Source organism: Urocitellus parryii, chromosome 4, assembly GCF_045843805.1.
Source record: "Urocitellus parryii isolate mUroPar1 chromosome 4, mUroPar1.hap1, whole genome shotgun sequence".
Classification (NCBI taxonomy): Eukaryota; Metazoa; Chordata; class Mammalia; order Rodentia; family Sciuridae; genus Urocitellus; species Urocitellus parryii.
In genome coordinates this window covers 41,416,174-41,441,080 of record NC_135534.1, presented here as the reverse complement: position 1 = coordinate 41,441,080, position 24,907 = coordinate 41,416,174, and the positions used below count along the sequence as shown (strand labels likewise).

The following is a 24,907-nucleotide window of genomic DNA, read 5'->3' as shown; positions in this document are numbered from 1 at the left end:
TTTCCAATGCTAGAGCTTGAATCCAGGGCCTCATGAATGCTATACTCCCAGCCCTGGTAGTTATTTAATTTAGGGAAAAAAATGTGACTCTTGCATTTGCAAGTTAGAAATTACTTATCCATTTAAGTAAATATTTTAGAAAGACGCATAATATAATCATTATTTATCATATATAAAAGTAAAATGAATCACATCTTACCTTAAGTAAAGATTGTAGTTACTTAATCTTATTTGCTATGTCAACATACAATACAGACTTTATTTATATTAAAAATAATTCATCTGACTGTTTAAAAACACTTAAACATTTGTTTAGGCAGGTCATTATTACTATGCAGCAGAAATTAGCCTTTCTGTTATTAAAGTGTAATTCTCAATATCAAAATTAACATATTGAATGCAAATATATAAAAATGAGTACAATATTTCAAAAGGCTACATATATTATGTATTATTATTATTATTGGAAAGCAGAAAATCTCCAATTTTTCAAAAAAAAAAGAAAAAAAAAAACAAAAGGAAAGTGGGGGTGCAATATGCTAAATTCAAGAGCCTGCAGCTTGGCCATTAACTGCATGTTCTGTGTTTATTTTGCAGAAATGACAGAATACTGTCTCTTATTATTCAAATGAAGTCAAATCCTGATATGCCACTTGATGTTAAAAATGCATACGTTTCGACTGGAACATGGTTTCTTCCCTGTAGACTCCAGGTTTATCAAGGTCACCACTACACAAAATTAAAATACACAAAGAAAAATAAATTCAATTAAAATTGATGTAAAAAAAGTGCTGATGCAAACTAAAAATTATCTGGGAAAACTCTGAGGGTGAAATATTTTATGTAAATAGTATTGCATATAACAATTCTCAATAGCTAGAAATGTTATTCTAAATTAATGTAAGGTCACATTCAAATAGAAGCCAAACATGAAAAATATTATCAAATAAATCTTACCTGGAGAAGAATATGATATTAAAAAAATTCCATGTGAGTCAAACAACAAATAACCCAAACAGAAATAATTTCTAAAACCCAATATGTATCAGTTAAAAAAAAAGATCAAAGTCATTTTTGAACAAAATGGATATGTCATAAATGTTAAACACAGGGATTTTCTTTCTCAAGTTGTCTGTGAGTGACTGGAAAAATAGAACATATTGTAGGCATCTGTTAGGAGTCATTAAGTCTTGAAATGACTCACAATGATATGAGCAACATGAAAAATGAAATAAGTGAAAATTAAAAGATATGTACATTATCAGTTTCACAGGCTTATAAACATAATATTTCAGGATAATTTTAATAACCATGGATACATATAATTAGCAACATAATTAGGAAATATTTGTAACAGACTAAATAAACAAGATAAAACCATTTTTTGAAATTTGCTTTCACATTTTGGTGTTCTAGCTGTATCATACACCATACATTCTCTGTTTTGTGCACAGCCTATTTGTCAATACTTATATGAATATGAGCCTTCATTTTCTACCCAAACCATTGACTTAGTCAAAGGCCAATTTAATCATAAATCATGAGAGGAGGGTATTAGTAATGATGCTCCTCATATATATAATTTGCAAAAGATATAAGAGAAAAAAGGTAAAAGAAGAACAAGTAAAACTTAAAGTAGTATTATTATGTGCTCCAGATTCTGGTATAAGTCTTATATTTATTACCTCTTCTAGACCAATGTTGGTAGAAAAATCTATAGTAACCATTTAGGTTTCTTTACGACAATTTGGTCCTGCTATAGCATTTTTATTTTATGTAACAATATTATTAGTCCACAATTACTTCAAAATAAAACAAAGCCAAAAAAAGTATCAAACAAAATTGATCTTTGATCTCATTTGAGAAGCACTGAGAGTTTGATTTAAAGTAAGAGATGATATATGTAGTAAAAGCATTAGGTAAGAGGTCTGGTCCATAGAAAATGATCTATGGATCCAACACAATACCAATCAGAATTCTAGAAAGTTACTTTTATTTATATGAATAAACTAATTTTAAAGTTTGCACAGAAAAGAAAAAGAGCCAGAATAGCCAACACAACATTGAAAGAGATGGAAAAAAAAGTCCTTTTAAGTACTTTGGGTATAGATCTGGGAGAGGGATAAAGAAAGAAATCAAAGAAGACCTTAGAAGATGGAAAGACCTTGCTCTTGAATAGGCAGAATTAATATTATCAAAATAGTACTTGAATTGGCACTCTAAATTTATAGATATTAAGATAATGTTATACAGGCAAAAGAATTAAATTCAATGGAACAGAAAAGACAAGAAATAGACCACACAAATACATTGTCAGATCTTTGACTAAGGAAGAAAGGCAACAGAATAGAGAATGAATAATTTTGCTAGAATTTGATAGCTACATGCAAAAATATGAATCTAGGAACTGATCTTAAATCTTTCAATAAGTAACTCAAAATGGATCACAGACTTACATGTAAAATATAGAAATTTAAAACTTCTAGAAGATAACACAGGAGAAAATCTATGTGTCCTTGGATTTGGCAATAAGTTTTCAAGTGCATAAGAGAAAGCATGATCCATGAAACAAGTGACTGAGAAGTTGAACATCATTAAAAATGAAAAGTTTTTTAATTGATTTTTTATATATGACAGCAGAATGCATTACAATTCATATTACACATATAGAACACATTTTTCATAATTCTGGTTGTATATAAAGTATATTCACACCACATGTCCTTTGGATAATGATGTTCATCACATTCCACCATCATTTCTAACACCCTGCGCCCTTCCCTTCCCCTCCCACCCCTCTTCCCTATCTATTCCTCCAATGCTCCCCCTCCCCACACCACTATAAATCAGACTGCTTATATCAGAGAAAACATTAGGCATTTGTTTTTTGGGGATTGGCTAACTTCACTTAGCATTGTTTTCTCCAACTGCATCCATTTACCTGCAAATAACATGATTTTATTCTCTTTTATTGCTGAGTAATATTCCAGGTGTATATATGCCACATTTTTTAACCATTCATCTACTGAAGGGTATCTAGGTTGTTTCCACAGTTTAGCTATTGTGAATTGTGCTGCTATAAACGTTGATGTGACTGTGTCCCTGTAGTATGCTATTTTTAAGTTCTTTAGGTATAGATCTAGGAGAGGGATAAAGAAAGAAATCAAAGAAGACCTTAGAAGATGGAAAGACCTTGCTCTTGAATAGGCAGAATTAATATTATCAAAATGACCATACTACCAAAAGCACTATTCAGATTTAGTGCAATTCTGATAAAATCCCAATGGCATTCCTCATAGAAATAGAAAAAGCTATCATGAAATTCATCTGGAAAAAAAAAGAGAATAGCTAAAGCAATCTTTAGCTGGAAGAGTGAAGCAGGTGGCATTGCTATACCAGACCTTAAACAATACTATAGAGCAATAGTAACAAAAACAGCATGGTACTGGCACCAAAACAGACTGGTAGACCAATGGTACAGAATAGAGGACACAGAGACTAACCCACAAAATTACAATTATATTAGACAAAGGCACCAAAAACATACATTGGAGAAAAGATAGCCTCTTCAGAAAATGGTGCTGGGAAAACTGAAAATCCATATTCAATAAAATGAAATTAAACCTCTTTCTCTCACCATGCACAAAACTCAACTCAAAGTGGGTCAAGGACCTAGGAATTAAACCAGAGACCCTCTAGAAGAAAAAGTAACCATGTCTGATTAGGCCTCAACTTCCTTAATAAGACTCCGATAGCACAAGAATTAAAATCAAGTATCAATAAATGAGATGGATTCAAACTAAAAAGTTTCTTCTCGGCAAAAGAAATAATCTGTGAGGTGAACAGAGGGGCTGTATCTTGGGAGCAAATTTTTACCCCTCATACATCAGATCAGGCAGTAATCTCTAGGGCATATAAAAAAACTCAAAAAACTAAACATCAAAACAACAAATAAGCCAATCAATAAATTGGCCAAGGACCTGAAGAGACACTTCTCAGAAGAGGTATACAATCAGTCAACAAATATATGAAAAAATGTTCATCACCTCTAGCAATTAGAGAATTGCAAATCAAAACTAAGATTTCATCTTCTGTGAGAATGGCAGCTATTATGAAGACAACAATAAGTGTTGGCAAGGATGTGAGGGGAAGGCACACTCATACATTGCTGGTGGGACTGCAAATTCATGCAGTCAATATGTAAATCAGTATGGAAATTCCTTGGAAAACTGGGAATGGAACTATCATTTGAAAAGAAAAGTTTTGATCAAGGAAAATAATGTTAAAAGAAGGAAAATAAAATTATGTCATAGACTATGAGAAATATTTGCAGAACACGTAACTGATAAAAAAATGATATCCCAAAAATACTAAAAAACTGTTAAAATTCAAGACCAAGAAAATACATAACCCAACTAAAAAATGGCTAAAACATTGGAAAGGGTACCTCATCACCAAAGAAATTATACAGTTGAAAAAAAAGCATATGAAAATATGATCAACATCCCATAATCAGGGAGTTGAAAACTAAAACAATAATAGGATACCTCTATATAGATATGAGAATGTCCAAAATCAAACATGGAAAAATAAACAAAGTTAGTAAAAATTTGTGCAGCAGAAACTTTCATTTGTTGCTGACCACTAATGCAAAGTGATGCATTGAACTTATAAGACAACTTGTCAATTTCCTATAAAGCTAAATGCAGTCTTGCAACATGATCCAGCAAAATAAATCTCAGGTATTTGTCTACATGATTTGAAAACACAACTATGCAAAAACCTTTATATAAATGTTTATAGCAGCTTCATTTGAAATGGTAAAAACAATGGAAGCAACCAAGATGTCTTTTCATATATGAATGAATGAACTAACTCTGGTATACCCATAAAATGGAATTCTTTTTCAGTTATAAAAAGAACTGGATTATCAAATCATGAAGAATATAAAGAAACTGTAAATGCACATTTTTAAGTGACAGAGGCTTGCTATATGATATCTATTATATGACAATCTGCAAAAAGGCAAAACTACAGAAAAAGTAAAGATCAGTGGTTGCCAAAGGTTTAAGGGAAGGAATCAGGGGATTTCTAGGGCAGAGAAACTATTGCATGTGAAATCGTGATGGTGGATGCAAGATATTTCATGCATTTGTCAAAATCCATATAATTGTACAATATAAAGAATGAATCCTGATATAAACTATAGGCTTTAGCTAACAGTAAGGATAGTAGCTCATCAATCATAACAAATAAATCACAGTAAAACAAGACTTCAATAATAGGGAAATTTGTGAGAGGAAGAGAAGAAATATATGGGAACTCTCTGCTCAAATTTTTTATATACCTAAATGGCCTTAGAAAAAAAAGAAACTCTTTTAATTAAAAAATGGTGGCATAAGAAAAAAATTTCAGTGTGATGGATATGTTCATTATTTTGGTTGTGGAAATGTTTCTTGAGTGTACATATTTCAAAAATATAAAAAAGTAGTCTTTATGTGCAGTTTATCATATGTCAATTGCACTTCAATGAAGCTGATAAAAGAAGTGAATGTTTCTGTACAAAATACAAACATGATCCTGATGATTGTCTGTATAAAGCCCCAGGCTTTATAGTAGATTGAAAGAGGAATTGATGAAAAAATGGATTTTTTTTGTGCTAAACAAAGGTCTGAAATTGATGGAAAGTAATAGTTGTCCTTGAATATGTGAAGGATTTTCAAGTAGAAGGGTCATGGGGGTTTTATGCCTAACTACAAGAAATATACTTCAATACCACATTGCAAAACTCATAGGCACAACAAAACGTATTGAGTATTAGACCTTTTAAATCATTGCCAAAGATATGCAAAGATGAAATAAATTGTGACTGGTCTGAAGAGATTCTTGATATTTCAAATGCTCAGTCATAGGCTAAATAACTATTTGTCAGGAGATATTGTAATTTATTTCATAAATAATGTAATGCAAAAGATTTAAGTGAAGAATCTTGGGTAGTCTGCTAACATGGCAAAACAAGAACTGGAATCCAGAACAACATGGTTTCATGTTTTCAAAAATCAGACTCTTCATTAAACCACATCACCTCCAGGATAAAAGCACAAAGATGATTTAGATAATGAGAGCTTGATAAGAGGAGTTTTAAGGTACCTTCCCCCAAAATCACAAATTTCTTAAAGGAAAGGGGGAAAATAAAATTTACAGTGACTATTACATGAGTTAAAGATGAGGATGTCCATAGCATCTAAGTATCTGTTAATTTCAGTTTCACCTCGACACTTACTATGAGCCCTGGTTCTGGAATTGGAGCAGGCGTTGCAAACTTCTTTTCTAACTTCTTCTTCTCTTTCCTTAGGCTTTTCATATTCTGAATACGTTTATTTGCAGACTTTAGGAAAATTAAAAGAAAAAATACTGTTCAATATGAATATAAACATGCTGATTCTATTTTTGGAATATCAATATCATCTGTGTCATTACAAATGATAAATCCACACATATGATTTGTATAACTAATAGAAGTAGAAAAACCCCTTTCTTTTAAATGTATGGTTCATAGGTAAACAAAACATATTGAAGCATCAGCAGAGCTTTCAAAAGAGACTATTCACTCCCAATTCCCACTTCATGCCTGTGCACATTTCTATTAACCCCAATTTAGGATATATGTGTTCAATTGTATTTAAAATATAATGTTCATTAAAATAGAGGGATTTATGTTATAGAAATAAGAAAACAAGGGGCTACAGTTGTGGCTCAGTAGTAGAGTGCTCACCTAACACATGCAAGGCCCTGGATTCGATCCTCAGCACCACATAAAAATAAAAATAAATAAATAAAACAAAAATGTTGTGTACAATTATGACTAAATATATATGATATATATCATATATATGCATACACATATATATGTATGCATATATATGTGTATATATGTATGTATATATGTGTATATTTCTTAATATATATGATATATATTAATGTGATATATATATATATATATATTATGAAATAAGTAAACAAGTACACTCTTTATTCCTCTTAAATACTGCATTTCACATGGCTTTTTTATGTCACAATTGTACGTCATCTCTAAGTAGCAGCAACATAGACATAGGGCATTAAACTGGAATGTTTTGAAGATAAATGAAACATAGTATTTGATCATGAGGAAATGAGAACTTGTGTAACCACAGCCAGTGGGGTTGTGAATTAGTATAATTTCTTTGTAACCAATGCGCCATTATTTTAAAACAATGACAGATTTCCTTTCCCTATCATCCAGCCATTTCAATCCTGCATTAAATAAGCAAGTGAATGAAGTTTTTGTCCAAAGGGCAAAAAGACATGCACTCAAATGTTCACAGTAGTACTGTCCATTATAGGAGCTGGCTCTTTAACATCCAGGAGGAGATGCCTCACAAGAGGAAGAAAGTTGTGATATTTTCTTATATGAAATTCTAAACAATTGAAAAGAAAGGCATGATGGCTACATACTGCAATATAGACTTACCTTAGGGCACAATGTGGAGAAGAGACTCAGACATTGAATTTTATTTGATTCTGTATTTACAAAATTTAAAACCAAGAAGAAGCAACACTATATACATGGGACAAATTGTTAAAAGGAAGAAATAGATAAAAATAAAATTCAAGACAGAGATACAGGTGAGCAATATAGGGAGGCAGTTCCTAGAGAGACACAAGGATAATTACGCCATAAGTTAAAGGTATGTTTTATTAATCTATTTTATCAATTATATATGCTACCTACCTTTGACCTATGTATCAAACGTTACATTAAAAATTACACTATAAGCCATTTAGATTACCCTAGTTGAAACCATTTCAATAATAGTCTAAAGATTGCAGAGTCTGAAGAAAGGTATTTCCTTAGCCTCTAGTTAATACAAATCCTACAATGTTATGGATCACCCCACATAAAGGATTAAGCTAAAAGCAGCATTGAAACAACCATAATTTTAGTTTATGTAATCATTACCTGCCTGGCGGTGACATCTGAAGGGTGATGCTTTCTTGGTCCTTCCTGTATAATATGTAAAATTAAAACACACAGAAGCACCCAAAAGTCAGGAAAAAGCAGAGAAATCAGTTATCACAACAGGAAGCCTCGGCCACTAGGTTTTATTTATGTAGTATTAATGAATAGTAATGAATTAATGAATATCACCTCCACCACAAGGGGCAAAAGAATAAAAACAATCTAAGATAAAAATAAGCGTAGGGAGGATGGACGTGGTATTATGAAAAAAAAGAACCAGCTAGGAACTATATCACAGGGCACAGGTAGATTGCTGAGATTTATTTTGGAGGAGAAACATTTTCAAAAACTTTTTAAAAATCATGTATGTTTCTGCTGCTACCTGATTTCAGTGGTGCCACACTGCTCTTGGCTGAGGGATCTGGCCTTTACTCTGGATTCTAAAGCCAGGCAAAGCTAGGACGATTGAAGTGGTGCCACCTAGGGAACTTGCTGTTGGTTTCTGAAGTTGCCCCTCCTCCTAAATCCTCCCTTCAAAACCCCTCCCACTTTGATCCAATTTTTTAACCATAAGTTCCCAAAATAATCTACTCTGCATTTCAATACTGAAGCCCTCATTTAGGGCCTGTGTCTGTCATTCCCACCCCACCTCCCAGGCGGAGTCAGTGGCTCAGTCAGCAGTCCATGGAACTGGGCTGACCCCTAGCAGGGGCTAGGTGGTGCTTCTCCTCTTCCTTCCAGGTGGGTCTAACAAACCTGGATTTAGTTTGTCTTTCACCCAAGGTTTCCCAATGTCTCATCAAGTATGGGGGCTGGAAGCACCATTGGTCCCAGTAGACCCCGGCTTGCATGGTGGCCAAAGGGGCTCAAGGGCTTCGAAAGACTCACAGGGAAGACTTGGGCAGGATCATCTTCCGTACCACGCAGACACATGTTGCAGAGCCATAGGGCACCCTGAGTGTCCAGTACCTAACCCGACCCCAGAAAATGTAGGTCCACTCTTGGCCCTCAAGAGCAGCCCCACCTGGTTCCATCACAATTCTCTTTATTGTGGCCATGTTAGCCCCACCCTTTCCCTCTGTCCCACCGCCAGGAAGGCAAGGCCCCTTGATGTCCATGGAGTGTCTCAGAAGGATGAATGCCGGCTTACTGTAATCCTTTATATTCTAGCTCCCCTGCTCGGAAAATCACACCATGCCAGTTTGTCATCTTTTCTAGTCCTCTTATGTTTCTTCTCTGTTGTGTCTCCTTCCTTTCCTAAGATGTCTGGCTTAGATTCCTTTATTACTTCAATCTATCTGTTATCTGTGAATGCTTTGTCTTCCATCACAGCTTCTACTTGGACCAACTCAACTGCCTATGCCTTCTTCCTCCCTGCCTGCCTAGACCAGGCTGAAAGATGGGGACGTGAAGATGGCTGGCTGCTCTACTTCTCCTTGATCTCCAACAAACTAGGCCCTCAGCACTGCTTACAACTTCTTTTAGGTTGCATTAGCTCTTTTTTGTGTTCTGTGACATTCTCTTCAAACTGTCTTTCCTCTATTACATATCTGAAACCAGTTTCTCTCTGTCACTTTTAGCAGAAGTAAAAAAAAAAAAAAATCCTACAATGGACCTCTTAGAGCTTATTATGCTCATCATTGTTGGATAAATTTATACATATTAACTAATCAGTTCCCTAGATAAGCCAAGGGGATAATTGTATGATTATTACCTGGGAAATGAGCCACTGGCATGTTTAGTAAGTAGGACCAAGGTTATCTGGTTAGCAAGAAGGTGAGCTAGGATTTAAATCCAGAAACTTCCTCCAAAGCATTCACTCTGAATCACACACAGTACTATGTTAGCAACTGCTTCTAAATCCCAGAATGAACCTACCTCAATTCTTTACCACCTGTAAGCCTGTAACCTTGTCTATGTCCACATTATCTTTTGCCTGTAGCCCTATCAAAAAAAGTATTGAATCCCCTCCTCTTGTCTCAAATGCCTCCATTTTAGTTCTCATGTCATTTTCTCCCAGGAGTTTCCTTCAAAGCTCTCACTGTTCCTTCTTATTATTAGCCTATCTTTTTTGTCCTATTTCTATACATTTAAATACTTTCTGCTCAAATTTGTTCTTTAAGCTGATAAAAGAAAACACTTTGACACAACATCTTTGTTTTTTGTATGTGGTTCTGAGGATCGAACCCCGGGCCACACGCATGCTAGGCGAGCGCACTACCGCTTGAGCCACATCTCCAGCCCAAGAAAACACTTTGAACAGCAATTAATTGCATCTGTTGCTCATGCCTTCTGTTCAAAGAAAATATTCATGGGAATTGCCTGTACCTCCTGTCTCCTCTTCTTTAGCTTAATAATATGTGACTCTCTGCAACCTGTTTCAACTCTCAATATTCTACTGGAATTTCTCTCAAAAAGGTCATTAAGAATCTTTCTGCTGAATTCAATGGGCGATTCTTACTACATATCTTTTGCACAGTGTTAGATATTGCTGAGAATTTTCTTGGATGATTCAGGCTTATAAAAATTAAATAATCTTGCCTGAATGCAGTGTCTGACCATTCCCTTTATGAAACTTCCCTGTCTGGGAGCAGTAAGGCTTAGAAAAATTTTATAACCTTGCCAATGTTCACAAATCAGAAATTGTCTTAAAATTTTCCTAACATATCACATTGTCTGAAGAATATATGTTTCGGATGATTACTATTGCATAACTTGTTAGATCTATGAATGTAAAAATGAATCAAATTATTTCACAATAATTTAAACAACTTAGGAACAGCTTAGGTAAACCAGTACAATGTGATCCTCAATAATTGACACATGTCTTGCAGACATTTAGAAGCCGCTAGTTCTTTCTGAAGATGAGTCCAAGAAGTCTTGATAGTGGAGTGGTCAGTTTGCCCTGCAGACTATGAAAGAACATTCCTGGCTCAAGCAGCAGCATACCCAGATGACAGGGAGTATGGTTCAGAATCAAGGGTTTGCTGAATAGGTAACTATTGCACATCACTTTACACTCATCACTTCTCATTGCCTTTCTTCCTCCCTTTCTTTGTACAAAAAAACAAGAAAGAAAAAAAGAAAGAAAGAAACTAAGGTGGCTCAACTGAAATAAAACAATGTTTAGTTGGAATCTGGTACCTGCAGGCAGCCATAAGATAATATTTCAGAATTATGTTTCAAACTCATTAGGTATCATGCAGTGGCACCCACAAAAGTCCGAATTCCATCTTAACCACTTGAAAACTTTAGTGAACCTGGCCAATTAATTATCTTGCATGAGTTCCAAATACTTTTTCCACAGTGGAAATGTTAAAATTTAATAACATAGGGCTGTTAATAATAATAATAACTTATGTTGCTAAAAACAATAGCGATAATGTAAGTAAGGAGTTGGATCTAGTTCCTGCTTGCTAACAGTTATTCAATAATAATAGTTGTAATTATATTTTACTGTCATTACATTATAAAATCTTTGGAATGGAAAGGACTTCATGTATCACCCACCCTGATATTCCACTTGAAACTTTGGATTCTCTCAGCAAAATTTTAACTTAATGGTTGTCCAGTTTATGTTCTTCTACTTAATCAATGGATAGGAAATTCGCTCCAGCCTGTTCAATTTTTTGACACTTCTGATTAATGAAACCTACTAAGACATATTGATATAAAATATGCTATTCTGTTACTTCCATCCACTAGTACTAATTATATCCTCAAAGTCCTCTCAAGTAAACTCATCCTCTCCTACGTGATGCTAAGCCTGGAGGAAGAAGCTAGTATTATCATGATATAGATGTTTGGAGGAAGAGTCTCATAAGTTAGGGATCAGACCACTAATATACCAAGCTGAGCTGGTGAAGCTTGGGGGAATCTTTCAGAACTGAGAGGCTTCTTACAAGGGAAAACTATCTGGCATATGCAGGCATGATAGGAGGAGCAATAAAACCAATTCTGGTAGTGTGGAAAGTCCTTGGAAACTGGAAACAACTATTCCTGGAGACACTTGCTACCACCAGGCGAAGGGTTATTGCTGGAGTACTACAGCTGGGGGGGGGGGGAGGTTCTATCAAGATCCTCTTGCCTCCACCTGTCTTCTAAGCTCCCTACAGTGCCCTTTATTGGATTACTTTACCAGGACTTCAGTTCACTAAATTTTCAGCTTTTATTTTTCTGAAGAGAAATAAACTATGCATAGCCTGAGCCATGGATTTACAAAGACTATAGAAAAATAGACTTAGAGATAAAAGACAACACCTTAATTGTCATACCAACCAACCATCATGCCCTAAGCTACTTGAATTCTTTCATAAATTTTGGAAAATGGTTTCAAGTCTCCCCTATTCAAGTTGATAAGCTTTACCTTACTATAGTTTACCAGTTTCCTGAGCATGGAAATATCAAAATTGTGCACTGACCATTTTTAGATATAAAATATAGTTTATGATTCTGTTTCTCTCAACACCTCTTCTGTGTCTGTATAATCTCTGTCTATGCTTCCTCATTATAAAGAAAGTTATAATGGCATTCAGGCCCATCAAGATAACCCAAATAACCATCTCATCTTAAAATCCTTAACTTTTAATCACAACTGCAAAGAGCTCTTTTCCAAATAAGGTAAAAATAAGTACCAGGGATTAGGATGTGAACGTACATTTGGAAATCATCATTTAGTTATCTGAATACTGCCTTTTAAAACTGAATTACATAAAAGAAGGGCATCAATAATTTTCTTCCTCATGATTATGATGAATCTATAATCTGGACATGAATAGGGACCAATTTCACATATTTCCCCTTACTCCATGAGAACCCACTTGTTCTTCCCAACACTTGGAAGTGAACCTGCTCACCTATGTGGTTTAGTTTGGGCCACACTTAATGTGTCTCTTGGTCATTGGGTCATTGCAAGGAAAACATTAATTAGTTGCCATAGTTAGGATGCTAGGAGTAACAAAACATATCCATTACCATTTTACATTTCACAATTTATTTGCATTTAATTGTATGTCTGTTTTATTGGATGTTATAATTTGGATGTAAGGTGTCTCTGTAAATATCACATGTGAAACAATGTAAGAATGATTATAGAAGAAATTATTAGGTTATGAAAGCCTTAATCCAATTAGTGAATTAATCACCCAATGGGATTAATTGATAACTGAAGGCAGGTGCAGCTGGAGGAGGTAGGGCATTGGGAGTGTGGCTTTGGGTATATATTTGTATCTGGCAAGTGGATATCTCTCTCTGCCTCCTGATTATCATTGTAGATACTTCCCTCTGACACATTTATCCACCATGATGAAGTCTCAGAAAGAAGGCAGAAGCCTCACCTCAAGCACCAAGGAATGGAGCCGGCTGTCTATGGACTGAGACCTCTGAAACTGTAAGCCCCCAAGTAAACTCTTCCTCCTTTACAATTGTTTTGGTTGGTTTTTCAGTCTCAGCAGTGAAAAAGCTGACTAAAACAGTGGGACTTTTTACAAATCATGTCAGAGCTTCTGGTTTCTGAGTTTCTTGACCACGGGATAAATTGGGTCCTTAATCAATGCTGGATTCAAGCAGAGCTGGCAGAGGTGAACTTCTGGGCTAGTGGTGCTGCCACATAAATCTTGATGAATAAGAATTAAGGTCATAAGACTGCTACCACAAAGGACAAAGCAGAATAAGCCATTCAAGATAGATAAAAATTGGCCTGGACTAGAAAGATATCACAAGGCACAGGAAATCATAGCAGGCGTGGACCTCATCCTAAGTCACCTTTGAATTGATGCGTGTGTTATGAACATAGCAAAGGGGAAGTCAGAGAGTGAGTTCACAAGAAATGGCTTTATAGCATGGGGGAACTACTTAAGGGACCATCTTTACATTAGCCTGGAGTAGCAAGAGACCTATGAGTGAAAGGTGGAATTTAAAAAGTTAAGGAGAAAAAAAAAGGAAAATAACTATGGAGAAAGACAGACTTGAGAAATGAGATTAGAAAAAGCGAGGCAAATCACCTTGCAGCCCTACAGACCAGTGGTGATTATTGCTCTTCTCACTCCTCTGCTTCCTTCACTCAGCTGTTCAGCTGCTTGAGCTATAGGAGCTAATATGCCACCATCAACCCATCCATTTAAAATTGTCCTTTGCTGTTTGAAACCTGCTCTGCACCTTCAGTCTTCTTACCTTTGCTGACCTCTGCATGTATCAGGTCGTTTTTAATATAAGGTCAACACTTTCCTCAAAATGATTCCACAGAAAAGAGTGAGTTGGCCTTTATCAGATCCCTTATGCTGTCTCTATTTCCAAGACCTTCCTCTATTACTTTGTATTAAGAAATAAAGTTTTTCAGGAAGACACACTAATTGTAAATGACATTAAGGAATGCTTGCTTTGAAAACTTGCTGGGTCACATTAGGTGAATCAGTAAAGGCACAAGGTAAAGAAGTTTAGCAGTTATCTCTTGGGATACATCACCCCTGGGATATCTGAAAGACATTATAAAGAAGTCTTTTAAAGCTTACCTTAAAATCAATAAAATAAAGAAATAGCTGCATTTAGGAGATTCTGGATATACACACAAAGAATAAGTAAAAACCAAACAACTCTTCTAATGTCATGTGAATGTGTACTTAGCCTTTAGATAAATTTCCAATAATGTGTTACATTGTTCAATTAGAATTTAAAAGGTTGGAATTCAAGGCACTGAGATGGGACTGAAAGTATGTGCCTTTGAAAATTACTATACTACAAAATTAAGTGGCTCTAGTGATTAATAAGACAGTGATGCTGAAAGTGTATATGAAGAGGTTGAATAAGAATATGTCCCATACTTGTATAAATATATCAAAATATATTATACTGTCATGTGTAACTAAAGGGACAGATAAAAATAAATAAAAGCCAAAAAATTATTCAGTGAAATGTGAGCATGGAAATAAGTAATGTTTTTAAACTAATATAATCATTATAAATTGTAGGCATTTGTTGATTCCCTAACCACAGATAAAAGTATTCAGAAAAAAATGTGCAAAGTATGTATAGACTTTTTGTCATTATTGCCTAAATAATATGTCTAACGCTATTTATATATTGTTTACATTTTATTAGGCATTATGAGTAATTCAGAGTTCAAACACAAATACTACATCTGGGACATGAACATCTGTGGATTTTGGCATCTGTAATTGTCATGTAATTCTCCCTGGATATGGAGGGCTAGTTGCAATGTGTTTTTAAATATGGTTTTGTAAGATTTACACAAGATAAGGGTCTAATTCTTTTTTTTTTTTTTTTTTGCTGTACCAAGGATTTAGGGATGCTCAACCATTTAGCTACAACCCCAGGTGTTTTAGTTTTTTATTTTGAGATAGGATCTTGTTAAGTTGCTGAGCTGCTTTCTTTCTTAGCCTCCCTGCCTGGTTGCTGGGATTACAGGCATAAACTATCACACTTGGCCATCTCTGAAATTTTAATACTCAATTTTATACAAAAATTCTTGAGGATATTTGTTCTTAAAAGATCTCTTTCTCTCAATTGAACTATTTTAATTTCCTATCAATCCTATTTTCAATTTGAAATGTTTGAAAAGGCCTGGGAACACAATGGCTTATTAGAAAGGACCTAGTCTATTAGCTAACTAGAGAGGAATGCTTACCCCGACCCACACACACCCTACAGAATAGTACAAAAACATTCTCTCTTGTCTTCTGTTCTCTTCTATGACTCACAGTTTATTACACTCATCCTAGAACAACATGTAGGAGCTCATTCTACCAGGTTGCTCAGTTATGTTCTGATTATGGAAGTCAAAGTTATAGAAGGAGCTCATTTATCTATTAAGCTTCAATTACAAAAATTAAAAGGGGGGAATAGGTTTATAACTCCCCCAAAATAGCCTCAATCATGCTTTGTTCGTTTTAAATTTTTTAAACTGTGAAGTAGAAGGTCACACTGCAGCTGAGAGACAAATGTCTCCCACAGTAACAGGCCCTTTAGGCAGAGTTTTGTGGAAAGATTTACAGACTGGTCAATGGAAAGGCCCAGATCCAGTGATTATGTGGGGCAGAGGTCATACTTGTATTTTTCCAGAAGGTGCTTTTCGTCCTATCTGGGTGCCTGAATGCGCAATCAGACATGGAAGAGGTAGAACCGAAATTCAAGCGACTGAAGATCGACCCGGAGAAGCCCCCATTCAAAAGGAAGAGATGTCCAAAAAAGACGAAGAGAACCAGATTGACCCAGCCGAAAAGATGATTCCGTGGGAAGACGTGAAGAAGCTAACAACCCAGGCTTTCAGAATAATTTGACTCCTAGGAAAGAACAGGACCCCAGTCTTGATGGTAATTGCCCTGCTGGGCTGTCAGGTAAAGGGGAACCAGACAGACACTTACTGGACATATTTCCCAGATCCACCCCGGTACACCCAGCTGTGTGGACTGGAGAATCTATTCCAGTGTTTACTAATGACTCATTCATGATGGGAGGATTTACAGATACTCATATTACTCCCAATCATGTGACTAGATTTAATTATTCTGGCTACAGTGCCCAATTACCTTTGTGTTGGTCCCATGATAAACATGCTGGCTGTCTGAAAGTATCATTTGAGGAAAAGACAGTGATTGGTAGACCTAGACTGACTAATTATTCTATTTATGGAGACTTAAAACCTTATACTAGATCAGTAATTAAGATGGGACTTTCCCATAACAAACCAGTCATTTATACAAAACCTCCATGGATACCCCACTGTCCAAATAGTTCTTTTTTTTTTTTTTTTTTAGAGAGAGAGAGAATTTTTTAATATTTATTTTTTAGTTTTCGGCGGACACAACATCTTTGTTGGTATGTGGTGCTGAGGATCGAACCCCGGCCGCAGGCATGCCAGGCGAGTGCGCTACCGCTTGAGCCACATCCCCAGCCCTGTCCAAATAGTTCTACAATTGATATTGGCACCTTTCCTAGATGGATGGATTGTGTAAATACTTTTCCTGTACAACATAAGGTGTCTAAAGATAGTGGGTATATTTTAGACTGCTCTCCAAAGATTGGTGAGACAATTACGAAAAAATTCTGCTATGACACCTACAGGATTTGTTAGTAATATTTTGACTTACAGTGAGGGTGGTATTAAAAAAGATGTTTGGCGCTTAATTGCTGCCTCAGAATTCTTACATTTTACAGACAAGCCTTTACCAAAATTTGTTGGCAAGAACTGTAAGGAGGGATCTTGCTATGGATTATGAGCCTGTGTCCAATCTCCTTATGTTTTAATTATTGAAAATGTAAAAGTTAAATGGATAGATGACAGATATGTTGTCACATGTAACAAATGTAACCTAATCAATTGAATTACTAGGTATAATGGAGGAAAAGGAGTGCTGGTACTTCATCAGCCCTCTTTTGTTTTATTACCTGCTAATATTTCAGAGCCATGGTATGCTGATACTGGTTTACAAGTCTTGCAGCAAATTCATGCCCAGCTAGCAAGACCTATTGGAATTATAATTGTTGGTGTTTTGGCGTTAGTTTCTTTCATTGCATCCACTGTTTCTGCATCTCTGACATTGTCTCAAAATATTCAACATGCAAAATTTCTTAATAATTTAGCTCAAAATACTTCCAAGGCTCTGCGTAATCAAGTAAATATTGATAAAAGGATTGAGACTAAATTAAACACCTTAGAGGTGACTGTTATAGACATAGGTAATGAACTTTCAGCTTTAAAATTTAAAGAAAGGCTTAAATGCCACGCAAATTATAAATATGTGTGTGTTACAGCTGCCAAGTACAATGCTTCTCTCTGGGATTGGGAGAAGGTTAAAAACCATTTGTTAGGTATTTGACAAAATAATAATAATAGCTTGGATCTTTTGGAACTTCATCACCATATCCAAGACATTCAAAATAATAGAGCTGATTTTTCGGATCCTTCTTCTTTGGCTAACCAAATATTGAAGGAGTTCAATAGATTTAATCCTAGAAATATTCTTAAACACTCAGCCTGGTACATTATTGGATTGTTCTCTTTGCTGTTAATTCTCTTTTGTGTTGTAATTATAGGATGGCGAGTCTTCGGAATAAGAATGCAGAAACTCGAAAGAGTGAACCACCGCCTGATTTTTAAGAGAAAAAAGGGGGAATATGTGGGAAGCCATTCTCACACATGATTGGGCACCTCCCTGATTGGGTGTGAGGCGTTCTGGCTGAACTGTGTCGAACTAATCCCCACCCTGTCCAGGTGCGAGAGCCTGTCCCTGTGGGGGTGTGACTGACCATTGACCCTGAGACCAATCACTGACCCTGACCTTGGAATGCTGTCCCCCTCGACCTTCATTGGATGGAATTTCCCCCTGCATTTCTTGTTCCCCAATAAAAGGCCACTCCCTGGCGTGCCCTCTCTCTCTCTCCTGCTAGTCCTGAGTAAGCCTTGCTGCCCTACCGGGTGGTTTGAGGCAGGAGCCAGAGGGAGGGCCGTCTCAGACCTGGTCAAAGAAAAAGGTAATTGAGTCTTGTGTGTTTATTTTGATCTCACTAGTTAACTTCTATGCTACGAACCTCCTGTATGAAGCCAGTGTGCTGGTCACGCGGCTGACTTTGGTTTTTGCTAAATAAGATCTTTAAACATAAAATTATGTATGTCTAGGTGGTTCTGAATAGAGCTTCAAAAACACAACACAGATCAACTTTCATAGCAAAATTTAAATGATCCCCTCCCCAACAAGGATTGAAAATGCCCTTCCTACCTCATTTCTATCTGGTGAAATTTTCCAGACATGATGATACTTTCTTATTTATTTCTGGAGAATGATATAGATCTCAAAAATAGCTATTTATGGACTATTTATCTGGATTAGCATTTAACTCCCTGCTGGGAAAAACAATCCTGAAATTCAGGACCTAGCAATAATGTTTAGGCAACTATTGAGTGTACCTGGATGCTAAGATATGTAATACTTCAGATGTATGTTCTGTTATGGTTAGTCATAGCCTCATTACTCTCCATTTTTATCTATGTTCATACTATAATATGTGAATTTATGGGTCATAAAGGAACTATCCCCCTGCAAATCACCAGTGTTAGAGAGGGGATCATTTAAATTTTTCTGTGATCATTGGATCATCACCAGCAAAATAAATCTGTTTTGTGTTGTAATGCTCTATTCAGAAACATTTGAAGACTCTTCTTCTTATTTTTTAGCAGACTTCAGTTAATTTATGTTATTCTTACTGGAATAAAGCAAAATAAAGTTTATTTTAAATAAAAAATTAATTTAGAGTTAAGTTTTCATGATGAAGAGAGCTCCTTTGCAATACCTAAAAATTCTTAAAATCTCAAATCATGAGTATGATGGGATGAGAAGGGGACAAGTATGATAAACCTGTCATCCTATGTAATCATAGGTAACTTTACTCAAGGGTACAGAGACAAAAGATCTTTTCATTCATATATTCTCTAATTTTGGTTATTGTGCAATTTATCATATTAAACTGCTATTTCAAGAACATAAATGAAAATATATTATTCAGAATCCAAATAGCACATAAATCTATTGTTCAAGAAAGAAAATGTAACCTTATGAAGATATACTCATCTTTACTGAAAGCACATTTTTTTCTTAAAGACATCTGATTCTGTCTTGTATTGGGTCTATAATTAGTATGATGAAACTATGTTTGCTAGTTAACTTCACTAGAATAAATATGAAATTGCCCTTCTGAGTCTTTAATAATCACAGGAACATTAAAAGTTGAATCAGTTTTTCCAAGAAAATAGCTTTTAGATAGCAGGAATTGAAAAACAAGTGTGGAAAAGTATGTCCTTTTATATTGACAGATAAAAAACTTCACTCTTTTACAAAGGAGAAAAATGTAAATCTAGTGTTCTTTCTTACAAAGTATCTTTTTCAAGCATCTATTATCTGACAAACAAAGATGCCCCAGCAAGTACACTGATGCTTTAGCTTGATCACCTTATTTTACAATAACATTGAATTACAGTGTCAGGTTAAATAATATAACCCATGTAAGTCCTATTTCTATCTTTTTGTGTTAGAGCTGACACACCACGCGGAATCAGATTATTTTGAAAAGCACTTAAACTTTTTGAACATATACCATAGTTAAGGAACATTTGCAGAACACATGGGTTAATTATTTTCAACAATATGACAAGTATGGATATCATGATTTTTGATATTTATGTAACACATATATAAAGGATTCCTAAATCTATAATTTTATTCAAAAATTATAAGCACTGGGAAGAAAGGAAAGCATATGTAAATACTTCAATTTTATAATTGAAAAGTGGAATGAAACTCAGATTTGTAAGGCTGGGGTCTTCTGGAAAACTAAGGCAGCACAATGATCACTCCCCTTCAAACCACAATTCTTGTGATCAAGTCAGAGAGCTTTCAGACAGTCACTCGGAGTTACATGCGTAAGTGTGTTAGAAGGGCTTAGAAAAGAAAAAGGGGATACTCTCAAGGGAGAAAGTGGGTCTTCTTAGAGAACCAAAGGACAGCATATCCCTCTCTTGTTCTCCAGTTCTATTTGGGATTCCATGGAAGTTTCCAGAGTGTCCCATCCCATTCCACCTCTTGACTTTTGATTGACAGCAAGATGACATCAGCCTTTCAAGTCCCCACTGCCATGACCACTCTAGGTAACTTTGGCCCACGCTGACCAGTTCTAATTGGAATTTATTCTTACAGATTTTATGGTTAGGGGGATTATCCTATCACCCTGATGCAGAAACCTGGTCTGTGTAAGAGTCACAAGTCTCCTCCTTTATGGTAACTTGTGTTCTTCTTATTGGCATTATTTTGAGCCCACATTTCTTTTGCAGATAATAGGTAGTTTTCTGTAGACTATAACATATATTTGTACAGTTGCATATGTTCCTGTCACTGGTGTGGTCAATTAGTTGCTCAGCCATTTCAGTCGTGGGGGGGGGGTAGAGATGCAGAATCAACACACAGACTCTGGAAGCTGGTGAGAACTGGCTGGTGACAAACCTCAAGTGGATATCCAGTAGCTCAGTTTATTTTTGGAATGCACACACACGACTGTTACAGGGTTCGAGTGGGGCATGCCCCTCAATCATACACAAGGAAGATAATATCCATAAGCCAATAATCTTCTGCCTAATATAATCGCACTGTGAGGAAACTCTAAATATTGCTGTCATGGTGGAAAGCAGTCTGGAAGGGTCTTTGGCCCTTACTGAGTCAGGGGTTTCATGCCCTGAAGGGTTTTCATCCGTTTCCTGGCCTGGTAGTTTGGCAACGCTAACCACAAGTGCTGAGTATGTGGTTTCACCCCATCCTGCAGGCCCTCCTGTTAGGCCTGAACAAATGTGGATTTTTCAAGCACTTCTGAGATGCTCATAGCTGCTAGCTGTGACTGAAAGTTATTCCAACATTTCCTCCCCTTTTATTAAATTTGTTGCCAAAGGAGAACCATGATGACAGAAGAAAGGAAAAGGGAAAAGCATAGAAAAAGGGGAAAGAACCAAGAAAGAAAAAAGGGGAAATATCCAGAAATGGCCCTTGTTTCCTGCTGTGGTGAGCTGGCAGCCACTGCTGACTAGGTCTCTGTCACTTGGGTCCTGCTCCAAGCTGGGCGTGGGGAGCAGCCCTGGGGGCAGGAGACCTCTCTCAGAAGGGGTGAAGAATTAGGCCTTTGCATAGGTGAGGGGGTGAGGTTCTATGCCTCACCCTCTGTTGGCCTCCGAGTTTTCTCCTGATGGCCCCTCTGTGACTGTGCCTGTCTTAGGTTGTTCCTCCCTTTTGGAATCATACCCGTCAATGACTAACCAGCCATACTCGGGGACAAACAAGGTGATGTGAAGTGTGCAAGGCATTGCCCCTGACAAGGCTCTCTGTCTCCTTGATAGATAATGCCCCCATGGCCTCCACTCCAGCATTTACCTTAGGATCGGGAAACTCAGGTTTCTTCTCTGCGCAGGGCCCAGTTCACAGCACTGGGCTGGTGAGGCTGCATTCAGGAAGGAAGGAGAAAGGCCATAGGCAAACAAACAGTAATATTGTGACAAAACCGAGAGACACAGATAGATGAAGAGGAGAGTAGTGCTAAGACTTAGGGCATGATCCCTTTTAGAAAACTGACCCTCAATTCATACTTGTGCTTCTCCTTCTAAGGAGAGTGGCTGAAAACCTATAATGCCTCCTATTCCTGGCTCCCAAAGAATAACAGTGTGAAGGCACATTGTAGACTGACATAACCTCTGTGCCCTAGACATATTTCTTAATATAGTAAAGGCCCATGAATGAGAAAGTAAGAGTGAGATATTCCAAGGGTGCCTTGCTATTGGGTCAGATGTAACAGGGCATTGCAAGGAAACCTTAGTAGCAAACAAGAAAGGCAATACAGTATCATCCAAATCAACAGGTAAAAGAATCCTGAGAGATAGAGCCCCCACTCACCAAACATGTACTTGCAGGCTGAATGACAGAATGATGCACAATAGCATAAAAGGGGTCCTTTTCTGCGTTGATGCAAAAGAAGGGGAAAGTCAATTAAAGTCCCAGCAACAGCATAAGTTGTTTCCAATCCATTGGATGTGGTCCTTCTGGTCAGGTGCAGGACAGCAGTAGTGGCTGTTGCAATTGTAGCTATGAGGACCGCCAGCCTTATGATGATGTTGATGTTGTCCTTCTGAGTTTTGTCCTTGGGCTGCATTCCGCAAGATTTGAGAGAAGTGTGTACAACATCCTGATCATGATTAATTGAGAGTGGATTGCTCTCACTGTTTTTTAATTGCAGTGGCATTGAGTATTTTGCTCACTGAAGGGTTTTTGCCGCTAGATGGTGATAGAGGCTTTCCACTAGAGGAGAACTGTCCCTCAGACAGCCATTCATGAGTGATAGCTATCTGCAAAGCAATTTTTCCCTCACTGGACATACTGTGAAGTGTGTCTGTTTTGCTTGGACAGGCCAGCATAGGGCCTTGAGTTATCATACCATTAGGCAGAGACCTTTCTTCCTCCATACTTACCTGTTGTGCACTTACCTGTGAGTTGCAGGTATAATTGTACACATAAGCAAGAAGAGAGTTCCAGGGCTCTGGTGTCCAGCAGGTGACATAGTCTGAGCTTGATCTGATAGGGCTTTGATATTACCTCCAAGTTATCTTCTGGTGGAGAGGTCATGGTGGTCTCTTTCTTCCAGGCTCAATTTCCAGAGCTTGGCAATTGGTGGGTGGTGTGACATTTAAGAGGGGTCCCAGAAAATCCCATGCATTTGTTATGGGATTCTTTCATGAGACCATAGGTAGATGAGAAGACTCTGAGAGGGAGCCCAATGCTTATGGTCTGCTATTTCAGTAGAAAATTTTGAAATTGAAAGAAAATTTAAAGCAAATAAGATTCTTTTCAAGGCATCATGAGGGGATTTAATATAGTTTCTTGAGTGTTCTTACTATAATGCCTTGAGTCTAAGGGCTATAGAGAATCCCAATTAAGTGATGTATATGCCAACCATTGCAAATTGCTTGAAATGTCTTGTTAATATAGGTTGGCTCTTTGTCAATTTTAATAGACATGGGAACACTCATAATTTAAAAACATTTAAGTAGATGGGAGATGACTTTTTTTTTTTTTTTTAAATCTAGGGCAGGGTGTCTTGGGGCCAGGAAGGCTGTCATTCTTAGAACAGTGACCCTCAATGTGAACTGGCTGATTACAGCCCTAGCAAATGGGATCAGACCTTGATTGGGAAGGCCCATCCTTTTTGTTAACTACTAGTTTGTTAATGGCAGCTGTTAAAGACTGAATGGGCCCAGAAGAGGGAGCTATTTCCTTTGTAGCAGAGAGCCATTTCAAAAGGGATTCACTGCTACTGGGGCAATTGCAGCCCTAGTTCCTGCAGTAGCTCCTTCCCATACCAATTGTTTAACTAATGAGCCTTGAGTAGGGCCAGGTTGAATGAGCTTCCTGCTTGCCTGGATTATTCTACATAAGAAGTCAGGAAACCATTCATGGGGGCCTTGGATCATGTTCCTGAACAATTCCATATATATATATATATATATATATATATATATATATCTTAAAGCAACGTCTTTGACTTGACAAGATGCCTAATATAGGGGCCCAAGACGTTGACATGGAGGGCCCTAAGACAAACAAACGATGTGTTTAGGGTCCAATGTCTTGTGCTTAGTGGGGGACTTCCTTGACTTGTTAGATCAAGGCCGTATGCCCAAACGGTGTCTCTGAAGTGGAGTTCCCTTTACAGAGGAAAACTGAGGTTCTAAATTCTGGGAGGACCAGTCCCTTATGTGAATTTGCCAGATAATGAACCAGGGGGGAAGGAGGGGTCATAAGGTGAGGCCAAACCTATGATGGCATGTGCCTCAACTTGGGGTACCATGTACGACAGGGACAAGGAAAGAGGGTAAAGGAGGGGTTTCCTTGCTCACCTTCAAGGAGCCAACAGCACACAGTACACAAACGGGATCTACTCCTGAAGTCAACGGGATGGCCGGTCCCGAGGTGCGAGGGTGTGAGCAGATATGTTGGGGCACCAAATTTCATATGTTCCTGTCACTGGTGTGGTCAATTAGTTGCTTAGCTACCTCAGTCGAGGGCAGGTAGAGATGCAGGGTCTACACACAGACTCTGGGAGCTGGTGAGAGAACTGGCTGGTGACAAACCTCAAGTCGATGTCCTGTAGCTCAGTTTATTTTTGGAATGCACACAACTGTTATAGGATTCAGGTGGGGCAGGCCCAGTCAATCATACATAAGCAAGATAATATCCATAAGCCAATAATCTTCTGCCTAATGTAACCGCACTGTCAGGAAACTCTAAATATTGCTGTCATGGTGGAAAGCAATCTGGAAGTGTCTTTGGTCCTAGGAGGGGCTTACTGAGTCAAGGATTTCATGCC

The 24,907-nt window shown here is 37.0% G+C and overlaps 1 protein-coding gene across 1 annotated transcript; it reads right to left on the bottom strand.

The window, feature by feature from the left end:
- Nucleotides 1-6,052: 6,052 nt before the first annotated feature.
- Ccdc179 (coiled-coil domain containing 179) lies at nucleotides 6,053-8,935 on the bottom strand. Its single transcript, XM_077797251.1, has 4 exons — nucleotides 8,891-8,935; nucleotides 8,003-8,047; nucleotides 6,284-6,388; nucleotides 6,053-6,172 (listed from the first exon to the last, which is right to left on the bottom strand). Exons 1-4 carry the CDS (start codon nucleotides 8,933-8,935, stop codon nucleotides 6,053-6,055), a joined length of 315 nt encoding a protein of 104 aa, XP_077653377.1.
- Between the last annotated feature and the right edge of the window lie 15,972 nt (nucleotides 8,936-24,907).

What these genes read in the sequence shown, in the direction of transcription:
- Ccdc179 (XM_077797251.1), bottom strand. Translation starts at nt 8,935, where the DNA reads ATGTGTCTGCGTGGTACGGAAGATGATCCTGCCCAAGTCTTCCCT. An exon ending in ATCCTGCCCAAGTCTTCCCT is followed by an intron (nt 8,048 to 8,890) that starts GTGAGTCTTTCG and finishes CATATTATACAG; the next exon opens with GAAGGACCAAGAAAGCATCA. An exon ending in CAGATGTCACCGCCAGGCAG is followed by an intron (nt 6,389 to 8,002) that starts GTAATGATTACA and finishes ATTTTCCTAAAG; the next exon opens with TCTGCAAATAAACGTATTCA.